Here is a 21272-nt window from a genome sequence, read left to right on the forward strand (position 1 = left end):
ATAACAAACATAGGGGAATACAGTCATTTCTAGTCAAATTTGGTTTATTTCAAGTTTGTACCAAAATATATACCAGGCAACTTTCAGTCTCATAAGCCTTTTATGCACTGCTGTCATTCCAAAACTGCCGGGAATCTAGAAGTCAGGTGGCCCAGCCCCTTGGCCCAAGAATACACTTAGAATCCACATGATACGTAAGAAGAGGGCAATATCAGTGGACTGCCCTGGCCCTTCCTTTTACCCTAGTAGGTAGGGTGTGATTTTAGGACTAAGGTGTGGAAATATTAATCAGTGAAAAAGATTAAAGAGTACAAGTTCTGCGTTTTGTTCCTACAGCTCTCTGAAGTTCATCCACCTCACTAGCAGTTGCAAGGCAGCCCTCAGTGCTCTTACCCACTCTCAACCCTAGGGCAAGTGCTATGCTAGTCTTGATTTTTCAAGAATTTACCTAAGGGAGAGAACAATAGAAACCCAAGCCACAAGTACTTCCCCAATTTCAGATTAGGCAAGGGATTAGAATAAATTAATCCGTGGACAATAGTCAAGAAATTGGAGAATGATAGCAGGTACCAGTCAGACCCAGGAGTCAGGACACTCCCTTAACCAGTCTTGCTCAGTTTCCTGATCTAAGCAGAGCCTAAGGGAAAAAAGAATTGATTTTTTCCCCCCTTAAGGAGTGGTATCCCTCAAGTCGTGGTGGCCACTGAAATGTGATTATTCTCCTAAAATTACTTCCAATTCCTCTAGATCCTTCTGGAAAGCTGAATCCTAGGGAGACAAGAGAATAAGACTAGGACTCAAAATCTAAGCCAACATTTCCCAAACCACTAGTACCCAAGAAGGGCCCTTTACTGCCTACTTTCCTAAGATAGCCTGGAGCCTCTGAAATCTTCCTTCCCCCCCCTCCCCCCCCCCCACCCCCCACCCCGTGAGATGTATACAAAAGAGCCTACATGTAAAAGTGTAGACTCTCTCTTCCATGGAAATAAGACCTCAAGGGAGAATATTCTTTCCTGAAAAGGTCACATGATGACTCAATGATGGAACCCAGCGTTAGAAAAGCTCTTAAAGTATTACCTCATTAGTGACATCTGGCAGCTCCAGAGCCAACTTCATCCACTGCCTAGCTTCAGAGTTTTTTCCTAGTTCTCTGTAGCACTGAGAAGAGACAACAGTGAAAACCTGGGAGAAATACCGCCAGGAGGCTAGAAGGGGATGAGTATAGGATGCTTTCAAGAGTTCTCAGAAATATCATCAACATAGATATTTTTGTCTATGTTGGAATAGGCAGGTAAGTTTACCTTGGAAATATATACCCTTCCTGCTTTGGAAAATCCTGGCTGTAGTTCTTCAGCCTGGAGAAGGAAGAAAAGCATTTCAGTAAGGAGTTTCCAAATTTAGTTAGGCTAAAGTTTATTTAAATAGAGATTTCCAGTCCCCAGCCTGAAGACAGATTCAGTGGATCTGGGAAGCAATATTTTTTATAAGCTCTCCAGGTGGTTCTGATTTTCCCATAGAATAAGCAAAAATAAAACTGTCCCCTAACATTTTTGGCTTCTGTCCACCCTTCCCTGTACCTTTAGGAAGCTCTGGAGGGCATCCTGCACAGTGGCACTGAGAGTGCTTTCAAACAAAGCTGTAGCAGTTTTTTTTTCTAGCCAGCCCAGGTGAGAGACCTGCCACCAAAAGACCAAGGTGTGAATAAAATGTTTTAAGAAGTATCTTTAGGAACATCAAATATTCTGTAGTGAAAACAAACAGGGTCAAGTAAGGCTGGGTCCAATCAAGCAGTACCATGACTGTTTAGAGGAAATGGCACCTGGGTCAGACCAGGTTGAGGATCCTGTTCTTCCTGGCAAGGAGATCAGTGTCACAGGACACTTTGGGCCCTTATATCAAGGCCTGGGATTTAGCTCACCTGATAGCACCACCTGCCAAGGAGAAAGTGAGCCAGGGGGTTTTCTGGCTGGAGAGCAATGGCTTTGTCCACATGCTCCTGGGGGGAAAATGTAAATATAAACTAACATCAGACACTGGAGTTGCAAAGGGAAGAGAGGCAAGTTATAGAGGCTCTAGGAACACCCTTCACAAGGATCTAGGATGCAGCAGGGAACCTGGACTAGACCAGCACAAGGGGAGGAGGAGAAGCCTTTCCTCACCTTGAAGCTAAAGCCACTCTGGACGCGCCTCTGGATGCCCTCATGCTCAGCCAGCTGACCACAAAGCACTGCATACCTATGGGGGAAAGCAGCAAGCTCAGGGACAAGGACTGGGTACTGTCACTGCAAGGAATGCATGTGGCCTAACTGTACTGCCCCCTTGCCCCCTCAACTAGAGCTGAAAATACTGTTTCCATCTGTATTTAATTCCTCTTCTCACAGATCTGTGGTCCCAATTCATGTTCTTTAGCAAACACAGTAGGAGATTCACAAGTCTCCAAAGTATACTAGGTACAAAAAAGCTGGGTCCTCCCTAGGAAATCTCTCTTATACTTAATATTTAGGCAAGGGGTCACTCTAGACCTCCAAATTTCACCTCATAATGAATACAATCATAGGTATCATAAAAACTCAGAAAGCAGATCTCTAATAATCAGCAACAGAGTGTTGATACTTGTCTCCTGAGCAGACAGTGAAGGAACGTTTCCTTAGCCTTGGAAGTATACATGTACATCACTGGGAAACCGCACTCCAGGCCAGTCAGACTGGGACGGGGCACTCCAGGAGTTTCTCATGCTAACTTGGGAACCAACAGAAGCAGAGAAAGAAAGCCCTCCAATTTCAGCCCTCTCCTTCACATCCTCTCTCCCAGGGGAACAAAGCCAGCCAGCTTCCCATCTTTTGTCTTCACAAACAAAGGTCTCATCCCCCATCCCCCAGCATTGTTTCTAGAAACACAGCTGACATTAAATGAGCGTCTAAAGGCCCAATTTCCTTTTCTAGTAATTCACTAAATATCTGGGGGTATTTGCATCAGATCCATAGAGAGGCTCATTTCCATGTTTATTCCAAACAGCTGTTTCCCAAGAATAGCTAAGAAAATGAGGTCAATTTCTATCTTTGGGAGCCCAGGAGTCCCAAGAAAGCCCACAGGGAAGCAGCACCTGTGACACCCAAGAAACAGTGACGTGGCCTCTGAGAAGAGCCCTTGCAGAGGCAAAGTTTCAGCAACAGATGGAGAAATAGCCTCTCCCACCTCACGGTCTGAGGGCAGAGATATGGAAAGGAAGGGAGGGAGGTTGGAAAGGAACATTTTCACTAAAATCTGAGGTGCTGGAACCAGGCCCCAGGACACAAGTTGGCAATGACGCATGCAAGTTGGCAGAGCTTTACCTCACATGAGACCACAAAAGGGCTAATGCTTTTTAAGCTAATAAATTGACTGCTGAACTTCCTGGGGGGTGAGCTCACATTCACTTTTCCTCATGCGAGCCAAGCAAGGAAGCCAAAATCCACCACCAGCCAGGGATCACAGCTAGGGGAAAGGAGAGCTTATGCAGGGGACGAGAGCTGCAAATTGTCTGAGCCTCCCTGAGAGCCAAGAGCCCACAAGTTTTCTGGCTAGGATGACTCTTACAAAGACTCATTTCTCCAAGCCCCAACAGAGGGAGGTACCTAACCCCCAAGGCACCTTCCAAAGAAAACTTCTCTGGGTCCCTGGCTGGGAGTAGGGTGGGGCATATCGAAATAAAGGCCAGAGCTCCCTCTCCTGGTTTCTCTGGCAAATGCCTTTGTGGCCAGGACGGAGAAAAGAAAGGGCTTTCCTCTGCTCTAACCCATGCTGGCTCTTCCCGGGCCCCTGAGGGTGTTATTACCACAGGTGACATTCAGCATTCTCAGCCCCCTTCTCCAGAGCGGCCTCCGCTTCTTCTTTTCCTGTAGGACAAAGGTGATCCAGAGTTAACAAGAACTCCCACGCACACTTCCACAGAAGAGGCTGTGGGAAGAATGACTGCTCTAGCTCTCACCAACCCCTCCCCAACCTGGACTGGTTTGGAAATAGTTGTGAACTTGAGCAGAATGAAAAGCAGCAAATAGCTTCTCAGGGATGACTTCTGCTTCACCTTGCTCTCTCTCTCTGTCATCAGCTGCCCCAGCTACCTTGTTTTTGCAACACCCACCTGATATGCTCGAGGCATTTCAAATATAAAAGGACCAATGGCAATCAGAAACTGTCCCCAACAGACCTTCCCCCAGAGGGCTTTTGATTTGTGTTCTAGACAGGCTTCAGGGTGTCCATGAATGCCTCTGAAGTTGTATAAAATGTTACGTACATGTGCATTTTATTGAGGAGAGGGTCCACAACTTTGATCAAATTCTCAAAAGGATCCACAATCCAAGAACATTCTTTATGGCTCTCGGCCAAAACTCCTCACCAGAGCCAAACAGACTGAGGTCTGACCAGAGATGACTCACTCAGTCTTACCCAAGTTTTCTAGGCACCAAGACTAATAAAAATATGAAGGTCAAACCACATGAAAGCTTTAGACAAGGGTCCCTTAAGAGTGTCAAGGAGCCTGGAGCCCTCGAGATGAAGACTATCAGGCCTACACACAGGAGAAAAGAGCACACTGCAAAATGGAACTTTTCCTTTGATTAAAATGGAACAAAAGTAATAAGGTTGTATATGCAACAAATACATTTTTAAAACAGCTGATGAGAACCCTACATCCCCCTTTCCAAACAGAAGAACCACATGGCCCTGCTAATGAGGGACACTGTCTCTTAGGGGACTTCTCTCCGCCACCCCCCGCCCCCCTTCAAAGCACTGTCTCACTAGGAAAATAATAGTGAAGAATGAGACAAGTAGTTCCTGCCAAGACAGACAGACAGGGGGTGAACAGATATCGCCTGAGATCCTAAAGAATGGCTGCCTCCTGGTGGTCCAGCTTCTAGAGATGGAACAAAATGAAGAACTTCAGAACCAGCAAGGATGGTGCTAAAAAGCTAGAATCCCAGAGCAGGGCCTTCACAGATGCTCTACAGTCATCTCACCTCCAGCAGGAACAGACTAGTCCAAAGGTGTTAAGCTGGGGAAGCCAGACCAGACCAGTGCTGGCCGTGGCTGCTCCTCTAACCACCGCCCCACCTCCACCTGCAGGGTTCATGCTGGGTACTAGTACTAATAAGAGATGATCAATGAGCAAAGGAAAGGAAAGGTTCTTATTGATAACAAGGGTCCAAAAATCAGCCCAAAAGCTGATCAGAATCCTCATCTGAAACTTAGGAGAGAAAACAAACTGTTTTGAAAAGAAAGAAACAGTAATTAAGCAAGCACCTTTTGCTAAAACTTCCAGAGATTTTTCTGAAAATCTGTATCAATAAACATTTAACTCAATTGGCCTGTTTTTCTATATCAACAAAATTCTACAAATGTTTAGAACAATGACCTTGAGTTACTGTTAGATTCTACATAATCAAAGATTCAATAATGTTTGCAAGGCTGTACTTACAAAAGTGGGAAAGCAGACAAATCTACTTTAGATCAGATAACTCTGGATAACTAACTGAACCACAAGGCCTGAAAGCCCATTGATGGTGCCTGACCCAGAGGGTGTGTGGTTAGACAGGATGCATCATCTTCCCCATGAAACTAGCCTCTTTTTTAAGAGAAGCCCTAGGATTCTCAGTGACCTCATGACAGACAGTAACGAGCCCTGAGCCTGGCACAAGTCAGATGCACCCTACCCACCAGGCAACCCACTCTGGCAACAGAGTTGCTAAGTAGATCCCAGGGACTACTGAGCTAGCAGTATTCTCCCAAACTGCTCCTTACAGGTGCTCACCTAACATACCCCACTTATTATATTCTTAGAACACCTGCCCCACAGGCTCCATAACTGAAACAGATTCCGCAGCAGCAGCAGCAGCAGCAAAAAACCTCTTCAGATTAAGAAAGCAGGCTCTGCTGTCTTTGTGGTTGGGAGAAAACAAAGAATTATGCTAATAGGATACACTACTGAAAACACGTGCACCTGTGTTCACCATCATGCTGTACAGACTGCTCTGCCCCAAGGAGGAAGCAGGGCTCCCTGGAGGCCAGGGTTTGTCCCCATTGAGTACACCATAACTGCCCCGACAGCCTGCATCTTGGTGGTTCCCCTGGGCCCAAGCAGCTGGGCTGGCTCCACCTGCAGAGTCAGTGAGTCACCTTCCCACCAGGAGCCTGTTGGCACTTACCATTTAGGGCATACGACTTCTTCTCGCTTGCCTCCTCAGTGAGCTCACACATGTCACTGTAAGCCCGGGCCAGGCGCCAGAGAAAGTCTTGCCGGCTTCCATACTGCCAACCAAACAGAGGGATGAGGCCCCTCTTCCCTCAGCTGCAGAGAATTGGGGCTGTGGTCTTCTCCCTCCCACCTTTGAGTTTCCAAGGTAGTGTGTGACACCAACACTGACTGACATCAGGCTACCACCCCCATGCAACCTCCCACCTGCAGTTAACTGACGACACTGTCTCTCTAGCCAGTAGATTCCAGAGTGAGGGCACTCTGACCTCCTACTACTGTAAGGAAGAAAGGTCAACTCCAAGATGTAATGAGGCACAGCAAGAGAAGTCTTTTTCATCGTGCCACAATGAAGAACATGAGAAAATGCCCAAGAAAAGGGAAAATTCTGACTTTAGGGGCATTTATACACAAGAGAGCTCTGTATAAATAAGTTCTGGCAGTGAACCTGAGGAGAAGGGAAGTGCAGATGAGTGACCTACACACTTGTCACTTATGGAAACTTCAAGTGGGGCAGCCAGCTTGGACTGCCTCAAGGGAAATAAAAGAGTAAAAAAAATTCCAGTTCTTTCCACGTTTCTCCCTAAAGTGAGAGGTGGTGCTCTTCTGCAGTCTCTCCAGGAGGCAGAGGACCGCCCTGTGGGGGAGGGGGGAGGAGCTCTAGGGTGAGGGGTGCCTGGCCTCCTTGGACTAGGATTTGCAACCCTGGGGGAAAGATGCAGACCTAGCCATCTGGCCCTCATTTCCCCATGTCACCTTGCCGGGTCAGTAACCCCAGTGGCCTGCCGTCATACGCTGGGGGTCAGCAGGGTGGGGAAGGGAGGGGGAGCCTCACCGCCAGCTTGTTGTTGAGCAGCAGCTGGAAGCCCTCCCGCCTGCCCTGCTCACTGCCCTGGTGCAGCTCATCCGCCTGCTGCAGGAGGGGCAGAACATCCTCCAGGCCAGGGGAGCCTCCGGCCTCCAGGGCTCCTGTGTCCAGACCCGAAGCCATCTCCAGGTCCAGAGAATCCTTTCTTCCCATCTTCACAGTCTCACAGCTCACTTCATCTTCCCCATCGTCACTCTCCCTGTCAGAGTCCCGCTCATAGTCAGACTCGGCATTGGCTGTTGTGTAACTGGCAGAGAAATGTAAGTGACACGATGAGGTGAGCCCCAGTGCCCCTAGGGTCAACCCTCCACCCACAAAGAGGGACTCTGCATGGCACTGTCATTGAGAGCACCAAGTAAGAACCGTTCCCACCATTTAGAGGCAGAAATTAGTCCTCAAAGCTTCCTATAGAACTATGGACTGGGAAAATGACCCCGGAGGGGAAGAGTGACCAACTGGGGGCCCTGTGAGAGGTTAATATGAGAACTCCCTGCTTAATTACCATCAAGCCTGCCCGAAAATAGAGAAAAAGAGAAAGTCTAGAAAGGTGTGTACCAAAATGTTGCCAGTAGATCTCTCAGGGTAGAGGAATAAAAGGTCATTTTTCCCTCGTCTTTTAATAGATGATTTCTTTAATAAACATAATCTTCTTATAAACAAAAAAGAAAAAATGTTTACGATAAAAACCTTAAGATATAGGTGGAGCTGATCTCCTGAGCTACATGGCTCACCAGGCTAATGGTTTATCAATCATTTTTGCTTTATCAGCCAAAGGCACCTGCCAGAACCAGCATGAGTGGGTGCCGGCCTCTGAGGCCATGGATAGCCACAAATAGTCAAACTGTCTTTCTCAATTCAAGATGTACCTCTGCCCCAAGTCAGCAACCAAACCTAAACCACAGCAGGAGTAGCCCTTGGCAACTTTGGGAACTTGCTGGGGATGGGGAGGGGCCACTTTGCAGCAGGGAGCAGGAGAGGAGGAAGATGCAAGCCACCCCTTGGGAAGGTGTCTGGGGCTCCATAAGCCAGGGTCTCCTAGGGCGCCCCAACCCTGGTAGGCCCACTGAAGAGGAAGCCAAGTTTCTCAGATCTTGGCCTCCACCAGCAGCTGATTAGGGTGTTTTCTCTAATTGCCAACTGAATCAGATAAACACTGAGCAAGGGAGAAGGTAAGACTTCCAGAGGCCACAACCAGATACCAGAGAGCCCTCCAAACTGAAGGAAAAGCAGGTTCTGTCAGAGCCAGAAGGTTCTGAAGCACAGGGAAGATCTTAACATCACTTAGGGATAAGCCGTCCTCCATCCTGGAATGAAAGGGGTGGGATCCCTATGGCTGGAGCAAAACAGAGCTGAAGGAAAGGGGTGGGAGAAACTCCGAATACAGTCCATACAAGACAGTCTAAAGTCAGAGGCTGAATGTTTAGGCTGAAGTACTGTCTTGCTCATCCAGAAAGGCAGAGATGACAAGGAAGCAGGCTCCAGAAGGTAGCAAGTGAGCAGCCAGACCTGGTGCCCAATCCACGCTGACTGCTTTATAGAGGAGCTTCCAGACTCATCTAATGAAGGGGCCCCAGGAGCATTTACTACAGGAACTTGTAAGGGGCATTTAAAATCTTCCTGACCTCACCTTGCTTTTTTAGCAGGTTATCCAAGTATCTTTCCCCTCTAACAATTTGCAGTAAAAACTTTAGAAATTAAAGGGACAAGGAAAAGTGGCATCAGATTTCACAACCAACCTGGGTGGTGATGAGAGAGACCACAGGGGGGCAGCCTAGAGAAACTCCCAACTAATTCCTTCCTAGGGCTTAGTCAACAAGCTGTCCCAAATGAAAGTCAAATCTGAGTCTACCAGTGCCCCTACTCAGCCTAGCCAGGCCCAAAGGCAAAATGGGTAAGTGGGTTATCTGGGGTGGAGAGCTTGAGAATCATCACCTCCTGTTGCTACAAAGAAGGGAAGACCCATTCCCTGCTCAGCTGAAGGCTGCCCTGGCCAATCAGGAGTTCAAATCAGGAGTCTCCCAGGGAGGGACCCCTGCTCTTTTCGCTAGAGTACAGGCATCAGCACAGTGTCTCCAGGGAGCTGAGCAGGAAGAAAGTCCTGCACTGCTGTGATCCCTCGGGGTCGTAAAGGGCAGGGAGCTGACATGGACAAGGGAAAGGAGCAGTCAGGAGGGGACTTACTGCCACCCAGAGTGGGAGCTGGTAGAGCCCTGTGAGGCAAAGGGGCTCCAGGGAGGCTGGCACTGGGAGGAGGCCCTTTATTGCACCTCAGCCCCACTGGGAGGCGCTCTGCCTCAGTAGTCTGCAACTCCGCTGCCTGGCATGTGGTGGGCAGGCCAACACTTGTTGAGTGAGCACCAACATCAGCCCCAGGGGCTTCCAGGGCTTCAGAGGAGATTTACCATGTGCCAGAGGTATGCGGGCTGCTGTCTCTGCATTCACACCATTCTTTCACATTTCTTGGGACCACCAACCCAGCCCTGGGAGAAATCCATTAGAAGAGAGAAGGGTGGCCCTTTTGTTTAGCATGCCCCGCAGCTTCTGAGATCAGCCAGGGACAGCAGGGGCCTTTGAAAAGGCCTTTTGGATCTGTGCACTCAGACAGAACACACTGTCCCCACAGAGGGTCGAGGACCCAAGGCTCCCTTAGAGCAAGGAGACCAGAGCTACCCTACTCTGCTCCTTGAGGAGAGCCCACAAGTCAGTGATCAAGGACTCAGTTATACACATATCCCCTCCTTCCGGCAATTAAGTTTCTTTCAACTCCTCAGCCCCATTAGAGGGGCTGAGCTAAAGTATTAAAGACAACCAGGTACGGCCCCTGACCCTGAGAAGACTCACTGTTGGGGAAGATAAGACCAACCCAGATGAGGGGGTAAATGCCTGAGGAGTGGCAATGAGGGTGCATGCGATCTCGGCTGGGATGCCTGGGAAGGCTTACAGGAGGAGCTGGCGTTTTAGGGCAAGTTGGGTTTTGACAGGGAGGAAACTGAAGCTGTGTTTGGTACAATGCTCGGAACAAGCTCACACGATGATTCTGCCCCTGCCACATTCAGTCAATCCCCTAGGAGCTCAAAGTTGCTATTTTATTTTATTTGTAAGAAAGAGGGAGGCTACAGCCTTCAGTGGAGTAGAGTAGCCCATCCAGTCTTATCCTTTTGTCCCTCAAAGCAGCACTCCTTCCCCCAGGCCCATGTGTTCAAAGCCATTCCAGAGTTAGCGGTCTCCCAGAATTTTTCTTTGACTTATACAGCACTGGCCATGGCAAAAAGAAGTATTCACCGTGGTCACCGCCCCAGATAGCAGCCAGCTAAACCAGAGTCTGGCACCACGTACCATGTTCGGCCTCCACATGCCACAGGATTGGTCATGGGGCTGAGCCTGCTGGAGCTACAATTAAGAAAGCCACCCTTCCTCTCATCCCATTAGAGGTGGCTGGCAGCCCTGTCCTGTCCTTTATGACCTTGGGAGGCCCAGGGAGCCCCCTAAGCAGTGAAGCACCCCCAGCTTCCCTGGTTAACCACTCTGGCTCTCTCTGCCCCCAGAAGTTTGTACACTTCTTAAGATCATCAAGGACCTTGAGTTCTACATCCTGATCTTGGGCAGAGCTGTGACCTTTCCTTCTGTTCTACCCTCTTACAATGTTCAGAGGCCAATTCCCCACCCAAGTGACCTGCTTCCTTGGGCTGCATAGAGATGCTCTTTAAGTCTCAGTGCCCACTATCAACTACTGTCCTTCTTTCTTTTCAATCCAGATGTGTCAAATATTAATTTCACGTTTGCCCCCACTAACACAGCCCTCTGAAAGCATCTCTCAGCCCAGAGGTAGCAGGTAAATTGAATAGAAAAGGGCCACTTCTGCTAGCTCTTGAGAATACAGATAATAGGGATCAGATAACACAAATGGAGGACTACAGCTCTTTACCAAAACTGCACTTGTTCAAGGGGCACCTGAGCAATAATCAAATCCAGCACAGATGCCCAATGGCAGTGAAGTGGAAAAAGAGAGTAACACTTTCGTAATTTTCTTAGAAAACCAAATGAGGAGAAACAGGGAATATAACGGCCAAAACAAGAAAACAAGGCTGAAATGTCTTGAGTGAGATGTACTGAACAAACCGTCCTGCTACGGGCAGGTCTTCCCTGGGCAGGGAGCTATGGCAGCTCTGAGTCCATGGAAAGAATTCCCAAGGGCTGCATGTGACACATCTTCCTGTGAAAGCCCTTGTGTGCCCTGACAACTGGGCCATGCCTCAAATCGCAGACCCTTACGCCTGCAGATGAGCCCAGCTGCCGGGAGAATGGACTCGGGGTCAGACAGGCTAAGCCAGCACTGCACGTTGCACAGACCCAGGCAAGGCGTCAAACTCACTAAGCTCAAGGCTCCATCTGAGCAACAGGGAGAAGACAACCACCACCTACGTCACAGGATCCGTGTGAGGAGAGAGCTCTCAAGCGCTTAGCAGAGAGTCTGTCACAGGGACAGAATAAATGGTAGTTAATATTATAAGGTGTTTCAGCTAAAAGGGGACAGTGCTGCAAAGATCAAAATTTTAACTTTTGGTTTCCACGTGCATGTTTGGAGCCAAATCAGTCATTCTGACCTGACAGAAGGTTTGGCTGTTCTCTGCACCAGTCTTTTCCTTGAGGAGGAAGAAAGGTCAGATACCAAGGAGAGATCAGCCTCTAGACCTCAGACAGGCCAGCCGGATGACTGACCCAGCAGCAGACCAGGGCAGACGCTGCCAGTGACAGCACCAGCCACCACAACAAGATGTTCATTCAGACTCCGTCCTTGGAACCAAAGTTTCAAAATGGCACCAGTGGTTTAAAATCAAAAAGTCCTTAGCCTAACCAAGTTTGCAGGCTGTCTACCACACTCCTGCTGGCTGCCCTGTCTCACAGTGAGGCCTATGGTCAGAGGTGCTGGGCCACCGGTTACTCGGGAGAGTCATTTTTGTAAAGATGGCAAGGGAGCGTGAGCAAGGAAGAGAGCATCCAGGGGAGGGGCACACACTTCGTGCTTAGAGAGTCGGTCCACCCAGCTCAGCCACTCAGTGAAGGAGATAAAGTCATACAACAAGCCTTACAAAGTCCTCTGATAACACAGGAAAATGCTCACTAATGTTACAGGAAAACCAAAATAAAAAATCTAATAACTAAGTAAAAACAAACCTATTCAGAGGAAAACAAGAGACGCGAGCAATAACCACTAACATTTCCATTTGTCTGGATGACATAAGGTGGATGGTTTTTCTTGTTTCAACTGCTCTGTATTTTACTTATTTATACCCTTACCTTGTTCCAAAAATTATTTATACCAGTTTGGTGTGAATTTTCCATTGATAAACATTACTTTTACAAAAGGTAACCTGGCTGAAGCCACGACCGCTTCCAGGAGCAACAACTCACCCCCCTTCGCTCTCAGCATCTGTGAATGTGGTTCCCGAGGTGGCCGTGAAGTAGACGGAGCTGGAGCCAGTGGAGTCACTCCTCTCCCGGGCAAATGGGAACCTTCGCCGCCGAGACACTCTCTGGGTCTCTTCCACGTGAGATCTGAAAAGCAGGCCCCTTTCCAGAGGGTGCCATTAAGCCCCATCCAGCCTGTCTTTCCCCTCACCATGAGGAAGCCTCTTAATACTGCTCCTCATCAAAGGGTCAAGAGCAGAGAAAATCCTAGGTCTCTACCCTCAGGGGAACAGGAGGGCAGCTCCCTGGACCCAGCCTGCATGGGCAGGCCGGGTTAGTCAGAACAAAGCGTTTCAGCTGCTACACTAGACCATGAGGGCCCAAAAGCTACCAGGAATGTGTGCAAGGTAAGGTCCCAAGTATACAGCATGCTGCCAATTAGGTGAGAAGCTAAAATTGGCTTCTTTCTTAGAGACAGACAGCAAAGGCCAGAACCTTAAATGAAAAAGCTGTAGGGGCTGGGGACAAGGCAGGAGACAGGATGCGTTACTCACCGGACCTCCCCAACAATCTGCCCGGCAAGCCCCTGCAGGCTGCTCCTCAGCTCCTCCACCTCCCGCCGCAGTGCCACTAGACTGGTCAGCACAAAGTCCAGGCGGTCCAGCACCTCCTCCTGCCCTTCTCGTGGAAGGCCGGGCAGCACCGCAGCATCTCCAGCCTCGCCTGGGACTGCCCGCAACGGCCGCACTGAAGGAAGGAGGACAGGAGACAGTGATGCCACGGGATACAGTGAGGGAAAGATCTGGCGCCTAGAATTCAAGAACACTTGCTTCTCACTGGAGTTTAATTTACAAAGACCCTTTAGGCTCAGTTAGCATATGTTCACAGCTAAGTCCTGGTCACGAGTCCCAAGTGACTATCCAGAAAAAAAGTCAAGGTCCCCATCTCTAAACAAGAGCCCTCTGTTCCAAGAACCTTCCACACCAGGTCCTTCAGCAGTACTGCACACCACAGCAGATAGTGTAAAATGCTTGCAAGACTGTGGTATCTAGAAGGCAGGACAGCTGCCCTGCTAGAGTAAAAGAGAAACCTTTACCTGACTATATACTGCCCAAGTACCAGGCAGTCAACACCAGCCACACAGCAAAACTAAAACTGAGCTTGCTCACATTCTGATCGTTCACGTCACAAAGAATAGCAAAGAAAACGCTGAGTGCCTCTCAAGAACTTCACTGAGTATCATCAGAGAGGGGCAAAGAGAAAGGGTACACCGGAAAAAGCCAAGCCAAACCTCATCGGATAAACACCATTCCCAAGCCATGAAGTGAGCTGTAGGTCAATTTCAACAGCACATACTGGGAAACGAAGGCAACTGGACTGGAAAATGTAAGAACAGGAAAGAAACCAGGAAGGCAGGACCCACAGTCCAGGCAACCATAGATCTGTTAAAGGAGATCTAGTAACAATCTGGGCCAGACTACCACACACACCCAACAATGTTCAAGAATGTCGAGCAAGAAAGATCCCTGGGAATGTGGCCACTTTCTCCCCACCTCAGCAGAAGAAAGACAACTGCTAGGAAATTACAAACGAACAAAACACAAGGAAAAGACAGACAAGCACACTTGCAATCCTAGGTTACCACCAGGTTATAAGATGCTGACAGCAGGTGGCAACTGAAGGTGATAACTCTGAAGACTATTCTAAAACTAACTTTTCCAAACCATCTGGCATTTGGTAATCAGAGATAACATTCATTCCCAATTAATATGGGGTGAAATGATCGGAACGCTCCTTCATTCCACAGACCTGAGGGGAGTGGTTTGAACCAGCCCCAGATGCTTTCCTCAAATGAGTTGTTGACATGGAAAGTTTGCAAAACTGAAAGCACTACCCCTCTCAGCTGTGGCTGCCTTCCAGCGATATTCAGCTTCAACTGCAGTAAGTGCACACCCAGCCCCGGGCCAGGGAAAGTCCACAGGACCAGGTGACCAGGCCCAAGCCTGCCACTTACTTGCCCTGTGACCAACTCAGGAAACTTATGCAATCTTTTTGAATCTGGATTCCCTCATAAGAAGGATAAAAAAATGGATTAGGTAGTCTCCAACGCCCCTTCAAATTCTAATAGTACATAACGTAATACACAAGCCTCAAGACGTTTAATGCCTGTAGGATTAGCTTTTCCTTTTGTCTTCTTTTGGGCCCTTCCTCTACTTACTAAACACCTCATCCAACACTAAGCAAGTGCCTTTAATACATACATAGCACTACTGTGGCCAGAACTAAAAGTGAAAGCTGAACAGCCTTTCCACAATACATTTTCCTGAAATTAGAGGTGAAAGAGTACAGAAGAGGAAGACTGCTTTCCTTTTCAATAAGCTTTCCAAAAAGGTGAAACTCTCAGGCACCCCCTCCCTCTGTTGTCTTGTCCCACAGGTTCTGCCAAAGGCAGCCCGGACCCCAGGCCCATCCATCAGCCGTGACTGCGGCCGCAGGGGACCTACCCTGGCGTCCGGGCTCGGACGTCGGCGTATAGTCCAGGGAGTTCGGCAGGCTCTGGGTCTGGGTCTGGCCATGGCGCTGGTTCCATTTCCACCGTCGGCTGTAAAGGGCACAGAGGAATCCAAGGCCCGCGGCGGTGCCCAGCAACAGTCCCAGCCCGGCGCGGGCGCCGCCCAAGGCCCCCAAACTAGACATGCTGCACCTGCTGCCCGCGTGAGCCACCGGGAGCCGGCGGCGGGGCAGGGGGAGAGAGATTCGTGAGTGTGGTGTCCCCACCCCCAAGGCCGACCCCCTGGAGATGTCTCCTTGCCCAGACCCTGAGCTCGCAACCACCCTCACCCCAGTCCGGACCCTAAAGTTGCCGCCAGCGCCCCGAGCCTGACTCCCGCGCCTCTCACTCAGCTTCCCCTCCAACACGCCCCCTAACCCTGACTCCCGATCAGGTTTCTGGGCCTCCGACCCTCCCCCCAGCCTCACGACACGGCAGACTACAAGCCCGCCGCCCTGGCTGCAACCTCCCGGCCTCCCTCCCGCCCTTGAAGGCGCCCCGGCCTGGCAGGAGACCCACGCAGACCCTTACCCGCCTCCTCACCACCATGGCAGCGGCCGCCGCCTCACGCTGTCAATGACCGTGACGTCATAAGCGGCGCCTCAGCACCGCGCGCAGTCAGCACGGCGTGGGGAGATGACTACACGAGGCTCCGCCTCCGGCCCAGGTTTTTTCAGGGGGCGGGACCACGGGGCGCCCCCAGAGGGGCGGAGCCAGCAGAGAGCGGGAAAGGGGAACGGAGAAGCCGGGAGAAGGGAGGGAACAAGGGGCAAAGCTGGGACTTCTAGGGCCGCATGCTCCAGCAGTAACCCCCGCGGTCTGCCCAGCTGAGGTCTGTTATATGCTCAGCAAATTCACACTTTCTACCTTCAGATCTACTGTTGCTGGTGCCTAGAATGACCCATTCTCTACCTGGAAAACGCTACCGTGTCCCTACCTTTACCTTAACACTCTGCCAAAACTCAGACTTTATTTGATTTTGGCTTAATTTGTTTATTCATTTTTACTCACACCATTTGCTAAGCACTAGACAATAGCGCCTTTGACAGTTGAGATTAGAACAGATAAATCGTTGGTTATCCACAAGAGGTCCCGGAGTTCCCAGGGTCAGCTTCTGCCTGTTGACACTTAAAAACTCACAGATGCACACCCCAGCACTAAAAAAAGCCTTAAACGCTACATTGTCGTTATTACATTAACCAGGGGTAGGATTATAAATTGTTTTTCCATTTCCAGAATGTAATGAAATTCATAATACCAGCTCAATACAAGGTTGACATAAGGGAAACCATATTGTAGAAAAGAAGCCATATTGTAACTTTGAATGACCTCTAACTGGATACCACTCTCCAGGAGATCTGCCTGCTCCGTAGATTTTATGACCCCTGCTAGTGCATATACCTCCCAGCTGCAATAAGAGGATAAGAAGATACCTTTGTTCTTTTGAGTTCCTTAGGAATGTGATGACCCCCAAACAGAGAGTCTGTGCTGATAGCCATCTCAGTGACAACTGATAGATCCGGTGTGGTGACTCCTGGTTCAGCATTCCTAACTGCTTCAAGATTCTCTGCCTCCTGAAGATGGTTCTTTTGGACATTAGTTGGCCATCATCCCTCTTGCTAGCAAGCTGTGATAAAATGCCCTTTCTCTGCCACCATCTTACCTCTTGACGGTTGGCTTTTGCTTCCCAGCCAGCAGAAAGCCCTTCATGTGGTAACATTCTGTTCCTCTACTGGTAACATTTTTTAACATTTGAGTGAGGCTGAAATTTGACTTGATTTCTGATTGCTTAAATTGGTTCAGATACTATTTCGCTTTTTTTGTTTTTAAATCTGTGTTCATCAGTTTTTCTGTGCCCACCCGTGGCCCATAGATTCTTTTAAAGATTGGCACCTGTGCTAACATCTATTGCCTATCTTTGTTGTTGTTGTTGTTGGTCTTCTCCCCAAAGCACCCCCAGTACACAGTTGTATAGTCTAATTATGAGTGCCTCTGATTGTGCTATATGGGATGCCCCCCCAACATGACCTGATGAGTGGTGCCATGTCCGTGCCAGGGACCAAAACTGGCAAAACCCTGGGCCACCAAAGCGGAGCATGAGAACTTAACCACTTGGCCACGGGCCAGCCCCCATAGATTCTTTTATATTCCATTTTATTCTTGTGATCTTATGCAATTTCTTGTAGTTTTAGAAACTAAAAATACAGGATTTTATGGACTATGATTCCAATTTTATCATCGACATTTCTTAAGAGTTAAAATTTAGTTTTGGGGCCGGCCCCGTGGCGCAGCAGTTAAGTGCACACATTCCACTTCGCTGGCCTGGGGTTTGCTGGTTCAGATCCTGGGTGCGGACATGACACTGCTTGGCAAGCCATGCTGTGGCAGGCGTCCCATGTATAAAGTAGAGGAAGATGGGCACAGATGTTAGCTCAGGGCCAGTCTTCCTCAGCAAAAAGAGGAGGATTAACAGCAGATGTTAGCTCAGGGCTAATCTTCCTCAAATAAATAAATTAAAAAACAAAAAAATTAGTTTAGTGACAGCCTAAATGTCTAGACCAGTCCTCCCAAAATCCTTGACTAGATATTTATTTACCTTTTAATTGTGAGATACTTTACACATATAAGAGTACATTTAGGGGGCCAGCCCAGTGGCGTAGTGGTTAAGTTCACACCTGCCGCTTCTTGGCAGCCCGGCCGGTTAGGATCCCGGTGCGGACATGGCACTACTTGGCAAAAGCCATGCTATGGTAGGCATCCCATATATAAAGTAGAGGAAGATGGGCATGGATGTTAGCTCAGGGCCAGGCTTCCTTAGCAAAAAGAGGAGGATTGGCAGTAGTTAGCTCAGGGCTAATAAAAAATTCCTCAAAAAAAAAAAAAGTACATTTAATTTATATATACATTCTAAAGACTAATTTAAAAGCAGTGAGGTACCCACCGCACAGCTAAAGGAATAGAACTTCACCAGTACCTTCTACTCATTTTTAAGGATTCAGTTCAATTAGTACCTCTTGAGATATACTAAGGGATTATTAACTATGATTGTCTTGATGATGAGAAAAGAGTGTTTTTAGTATCCTTTTCCACATTTTTTTCCTCATTTTTCTGAAATAAGCATGCGTTTCTCTTGTAATAAGAAAAAATATTAACTTTATTTTAGAGGTAATAAAAATTCATTTCATCCGGGAAATCTTCCCAGGCCACCACCTTGGTGGAATTAATCTTTTTATCTTTCTCTGCTCCTGAGGCTCCATTACCTCCATTACACTTGGTGCCCGATTATTTGCTTTCTATCTGTCTACCCCACTGGACCGCTCCCTCTTCAGGATGAGGTTCACGCCTAATTCATCTCCTCGTCCCCTGTGCCTAGCACAGCTCTAATACAGAAGCCACCCATGAAAGCTGAATAGAGGAAGGCAGGCAAGAAGGAATGACCAATACCCAGGCCCTGCCACTCAGACGATGCTTTCATGATGAAAAGCGGAGTTGTGGAAGAACAATTTCTCTTCTTTTTGCAGGGGAGGAAGATCTGCCAGACTGATTGTGGCAAGAGGCAAGGCCAGATGGGCAGACCAAGCGGGGGAATTCATTTCCCCCTGGATATTAAAGATGTTATCTGGCGAGTAGGTGGCTGCCAGGGCATTCAGCACGGGGTGAGCGATTCTGGATGGAGCTCTCTATCTTACACTGCATCTGCAGATCAGCTTTGCAAATGTAATAAAGCCCTGGCAGCCTGAGACATGCACTGCCCTTCCATCTCCCCCCAACCCTCCACAGCCCAACCTGAGAGAGCAGAGAGCAGAGCGGACCCCTAACTGCTGCTCTGCTCTCTGGCCAGAACGAGAGAGCCTTATCTACTTGGCTCTTCCAAGAGAGGAGACAGGGTCAAATGCCTTGGGCTAGTGGCTTTACCCCTTGTGTCTAACCTCTAAGGTACTTGACACTTAAAAAAATTATTTTTATTTTTTAATTGTTCTTACAAAATATTTAATGGCTACAAAAGAGTATTTATAATACATGTAGAAAGATTGAGTACATTTATAACTCTTTGCACCCATATCCTAGTGGAAGAGAACATCACTTTTGCCTTTTAAGACCCCTGCACGTCTGTCCCCATCCTGTTCCTTTCCCTTCTCTCAGAGGTGACCAGTACCCTGACTATTACATTTATCATTCCTTTACTTTTCTTTATAATTTGGCCACATGTTTTTATCCCCAAACAATATATTGTTTAGTTCTGCAAGTTTGTGAGCTTTATGTAAATAGGATTATTCTATATTTTTCTAAGACTTGCTTTTTCACTCAGCACTTTCACTGCTATACAGTGTCCACTGCATGAATCAACCAAAAACTTACTCCACTTTTGATGGCTATAAGGACTGTTTCCAGTTTTTTTTCCTCATTACAAACAGTGCTGTTAGGAATATTCTTGCACATGGACCTGGATGCGTGTCAGTGAGTTTTTCTGAGGTTGATGTGGGAGAGGTCTGGCTGGGTCACCCGGGAGGCATCTAGCTTTACTAGATGATTGTTTTCCCAGGTGATTGTATCAATCATAACAATTTGCAATCCCAACAGTAGTCATTCCAGTTGTTAGAGATCTTCACCAATACTTGACGTTTACAGATTTTGTGTGTGTCTGTGCAAATCATTAAAGCAGTATTGACTGTGGTTTAAACTGTAGTTTAATTTGCATTTCTGGGATTTCTAATGATACTGAACATCGTGTTGCACGTTTATTGGCCAGTGCCATTCTCTCTTTTGAGAGTACCTGTTCTAGTCATTTGCCCATGTTTCTTCTACTGATTTATCTTTTTTCTCATTGATTTGTAGGAGTTCTTTATATGTGTTGGGGATTAATCCTTTGTCAGTTTAACAAACCTTTTGTTAAGCACGAATACGTTTTTTGTGTGTGTGGGGGGGTGAGTGAGGGGGGAGATTCGCCCTGAGTTAACAGCTGTGCCAATCTTCCTCCATTTTGTATGTGGGATGCCGCCACAGCATGGCTTGACAGCATGTATAGGTCTGTGCCGTGGACCCGAACCCATGACTGGGGCTGCAAAAGTGGAGCATGCGAACTTAACCACTACCCCACAGGCCAGCTACGCAGGAATGTGCCTTCTCTCTCTAGCTAAAATGTTAGTCCTGGAGGTAGAGAAGAGGGGTAGAGACTGCAGAGTAACAAATTAGACCAGTAAGGATCCTTTAGGATTACAACTTCCCAGTTCCCTTAGAGCGCTCTCCGCATCTTGTCCAAGTGCTGGAGGCTCTGTAAGCGCCCTTCAATGAAGAGTTTTCAAGGGCAGGGAGGGCACGTTACAGGCTGTTGTTTTGCTTTGTTTTTTTAGAGAACCAATCACAACAAGGCAGGTAAGGAATGTAGAGTTGTCGCATTTTGATACATCCAGACGAGGGCGTGCACGCGTGGAGGTGAACTCGCTGCCCTCTCATTGGTGCCCGGGGCGGGGAGCTTTGTTTTGCCCCAAGTGTTGTCCTGAGTTCTCCCGCGCATGCGCCACCTTTCTCCAGCTTCGCGGGAAGCCGTCGGAACGCAGGGCCAGGATCGGTTGGGCTGAGTCCCTCCAGGCGGGCACCCGGCCAAGCGCTCAGTTCCTTTACAGATTCACCTACAGGGCCACAGAAATGCGAGGCTCCGCCGCTGGACTGGGCATTACCGTCGGGGAGGCGGGAATGCGCAGTGCAGCCGAGACGGCATTTCAGCTGTGGCCTCAAGCCTCCTACCCCTCTCTCCCGCGCGCTGAAGTCGTCTCTGGAGACCGTGTCTTGGGGACGGGAAGTGGGGATCTGCTAAAATCACCCCAACCGCTGAGTGGGGTGAGCTGGAGCTTAGGAGGCTTCAGCGGGGTCGTCGTTGGCTCCCTGCTCTGCTTCGCAGGGACGAGGGCGGGGACCAGCAGGACTTTGGAACCTGTTACTGGAGGCGTTGCAGTAAGAGGGCGCAAGGACGACACGCGCACATGGCGCCACGGCCCGCCGCAGCCGGCCGAGCCCGGCGGGCCACCCCGCCTCCAGGCTGCGGGGGCGGGAGCGGCCCCCCCCCCCAACACGCACCCCTCCTGGCGGCCAGACGACCGGTGGAAGCCGTGGTCGCAGCCCATGTCCCAGGGCGCTGCCCAGAGGGCAGGGGGCGGGCCCGAGTCGCCGAGGGCCTGGGCGCGTCACGGCGCCCGCTCCTGATTGGCCGACCGCGGCGG

The 21272-nt window shown here is 48.9% G+C and overlaps 1 protein-coding gene across 5 annotated transcripts; it reads right to left on the bottom strand.

The window, feature by feature from the left end:
* Positions 1 to 26: 26 nt before the first annotated feature.
* RMDN3 (regulator of microtubule dynamics 3) lies at positions 27 to 15691 on the bottom strand. Of its 5 annotated transcripts, none has more exons than XM_046653279.1 (13): positions 15586 to 15691; positions 15008 to 15210; positions 13058 to 13250; positions 12507 to 12650; positions 7062 to 7341; positions 6180 to 6282; positions 3815 to 3875; positions 2160 to 2235; positions 1919 to 1996; positions 1578 to 1676; positions 1302 to 1355; positions 1078 to 1158; positions 27 to 768 (listed from the first exon to the last, which is right to left on the bottom strand). In XM_046653279.1, exons 2-13 carry the CDS (start codon positions 15198 to 15200, stop codon positions 715 to 717), a joined length of 1416 nt encoding a protein of 471 aa, XP_046509235.1. In that variant the 5' UTR covers positions 15201 to 15210; positions 15586 to 15691; the 3' UTR covers positions 27 to 714. The 5 variants fall into 5 exon arrangements, with proteins under 5 accessions (XP_046509235.1, XP_046509238.1, XP_046509236.1 ...); XM_046653282.1 differs by having other exon boundaries at positions 15008 to 15201; positions 15586 to 15659; XM_046653280.1 differs by having other exon boundaries at positions 15598 to 15622.
* Positions 15692 to 21272: the final 5581 nt, after the last annotated feature.

The sequence above is a fragment of the Equus quagga genome, chromosome 2 (assembly GCF_021613505.1).
Source record: "Equus quagga isolate Etosha38 chromosome 2, UCLA_HA_Equagga_1.0, whole genome shotgun sequence".
In the NCBI taxonomy this organism is placed as follows: domain Eukaryota; kingdom Metazoa; phylum Chordata; class Mammalia; order Perissodactyla; family Equidae; genus Equus; species Equus quagga.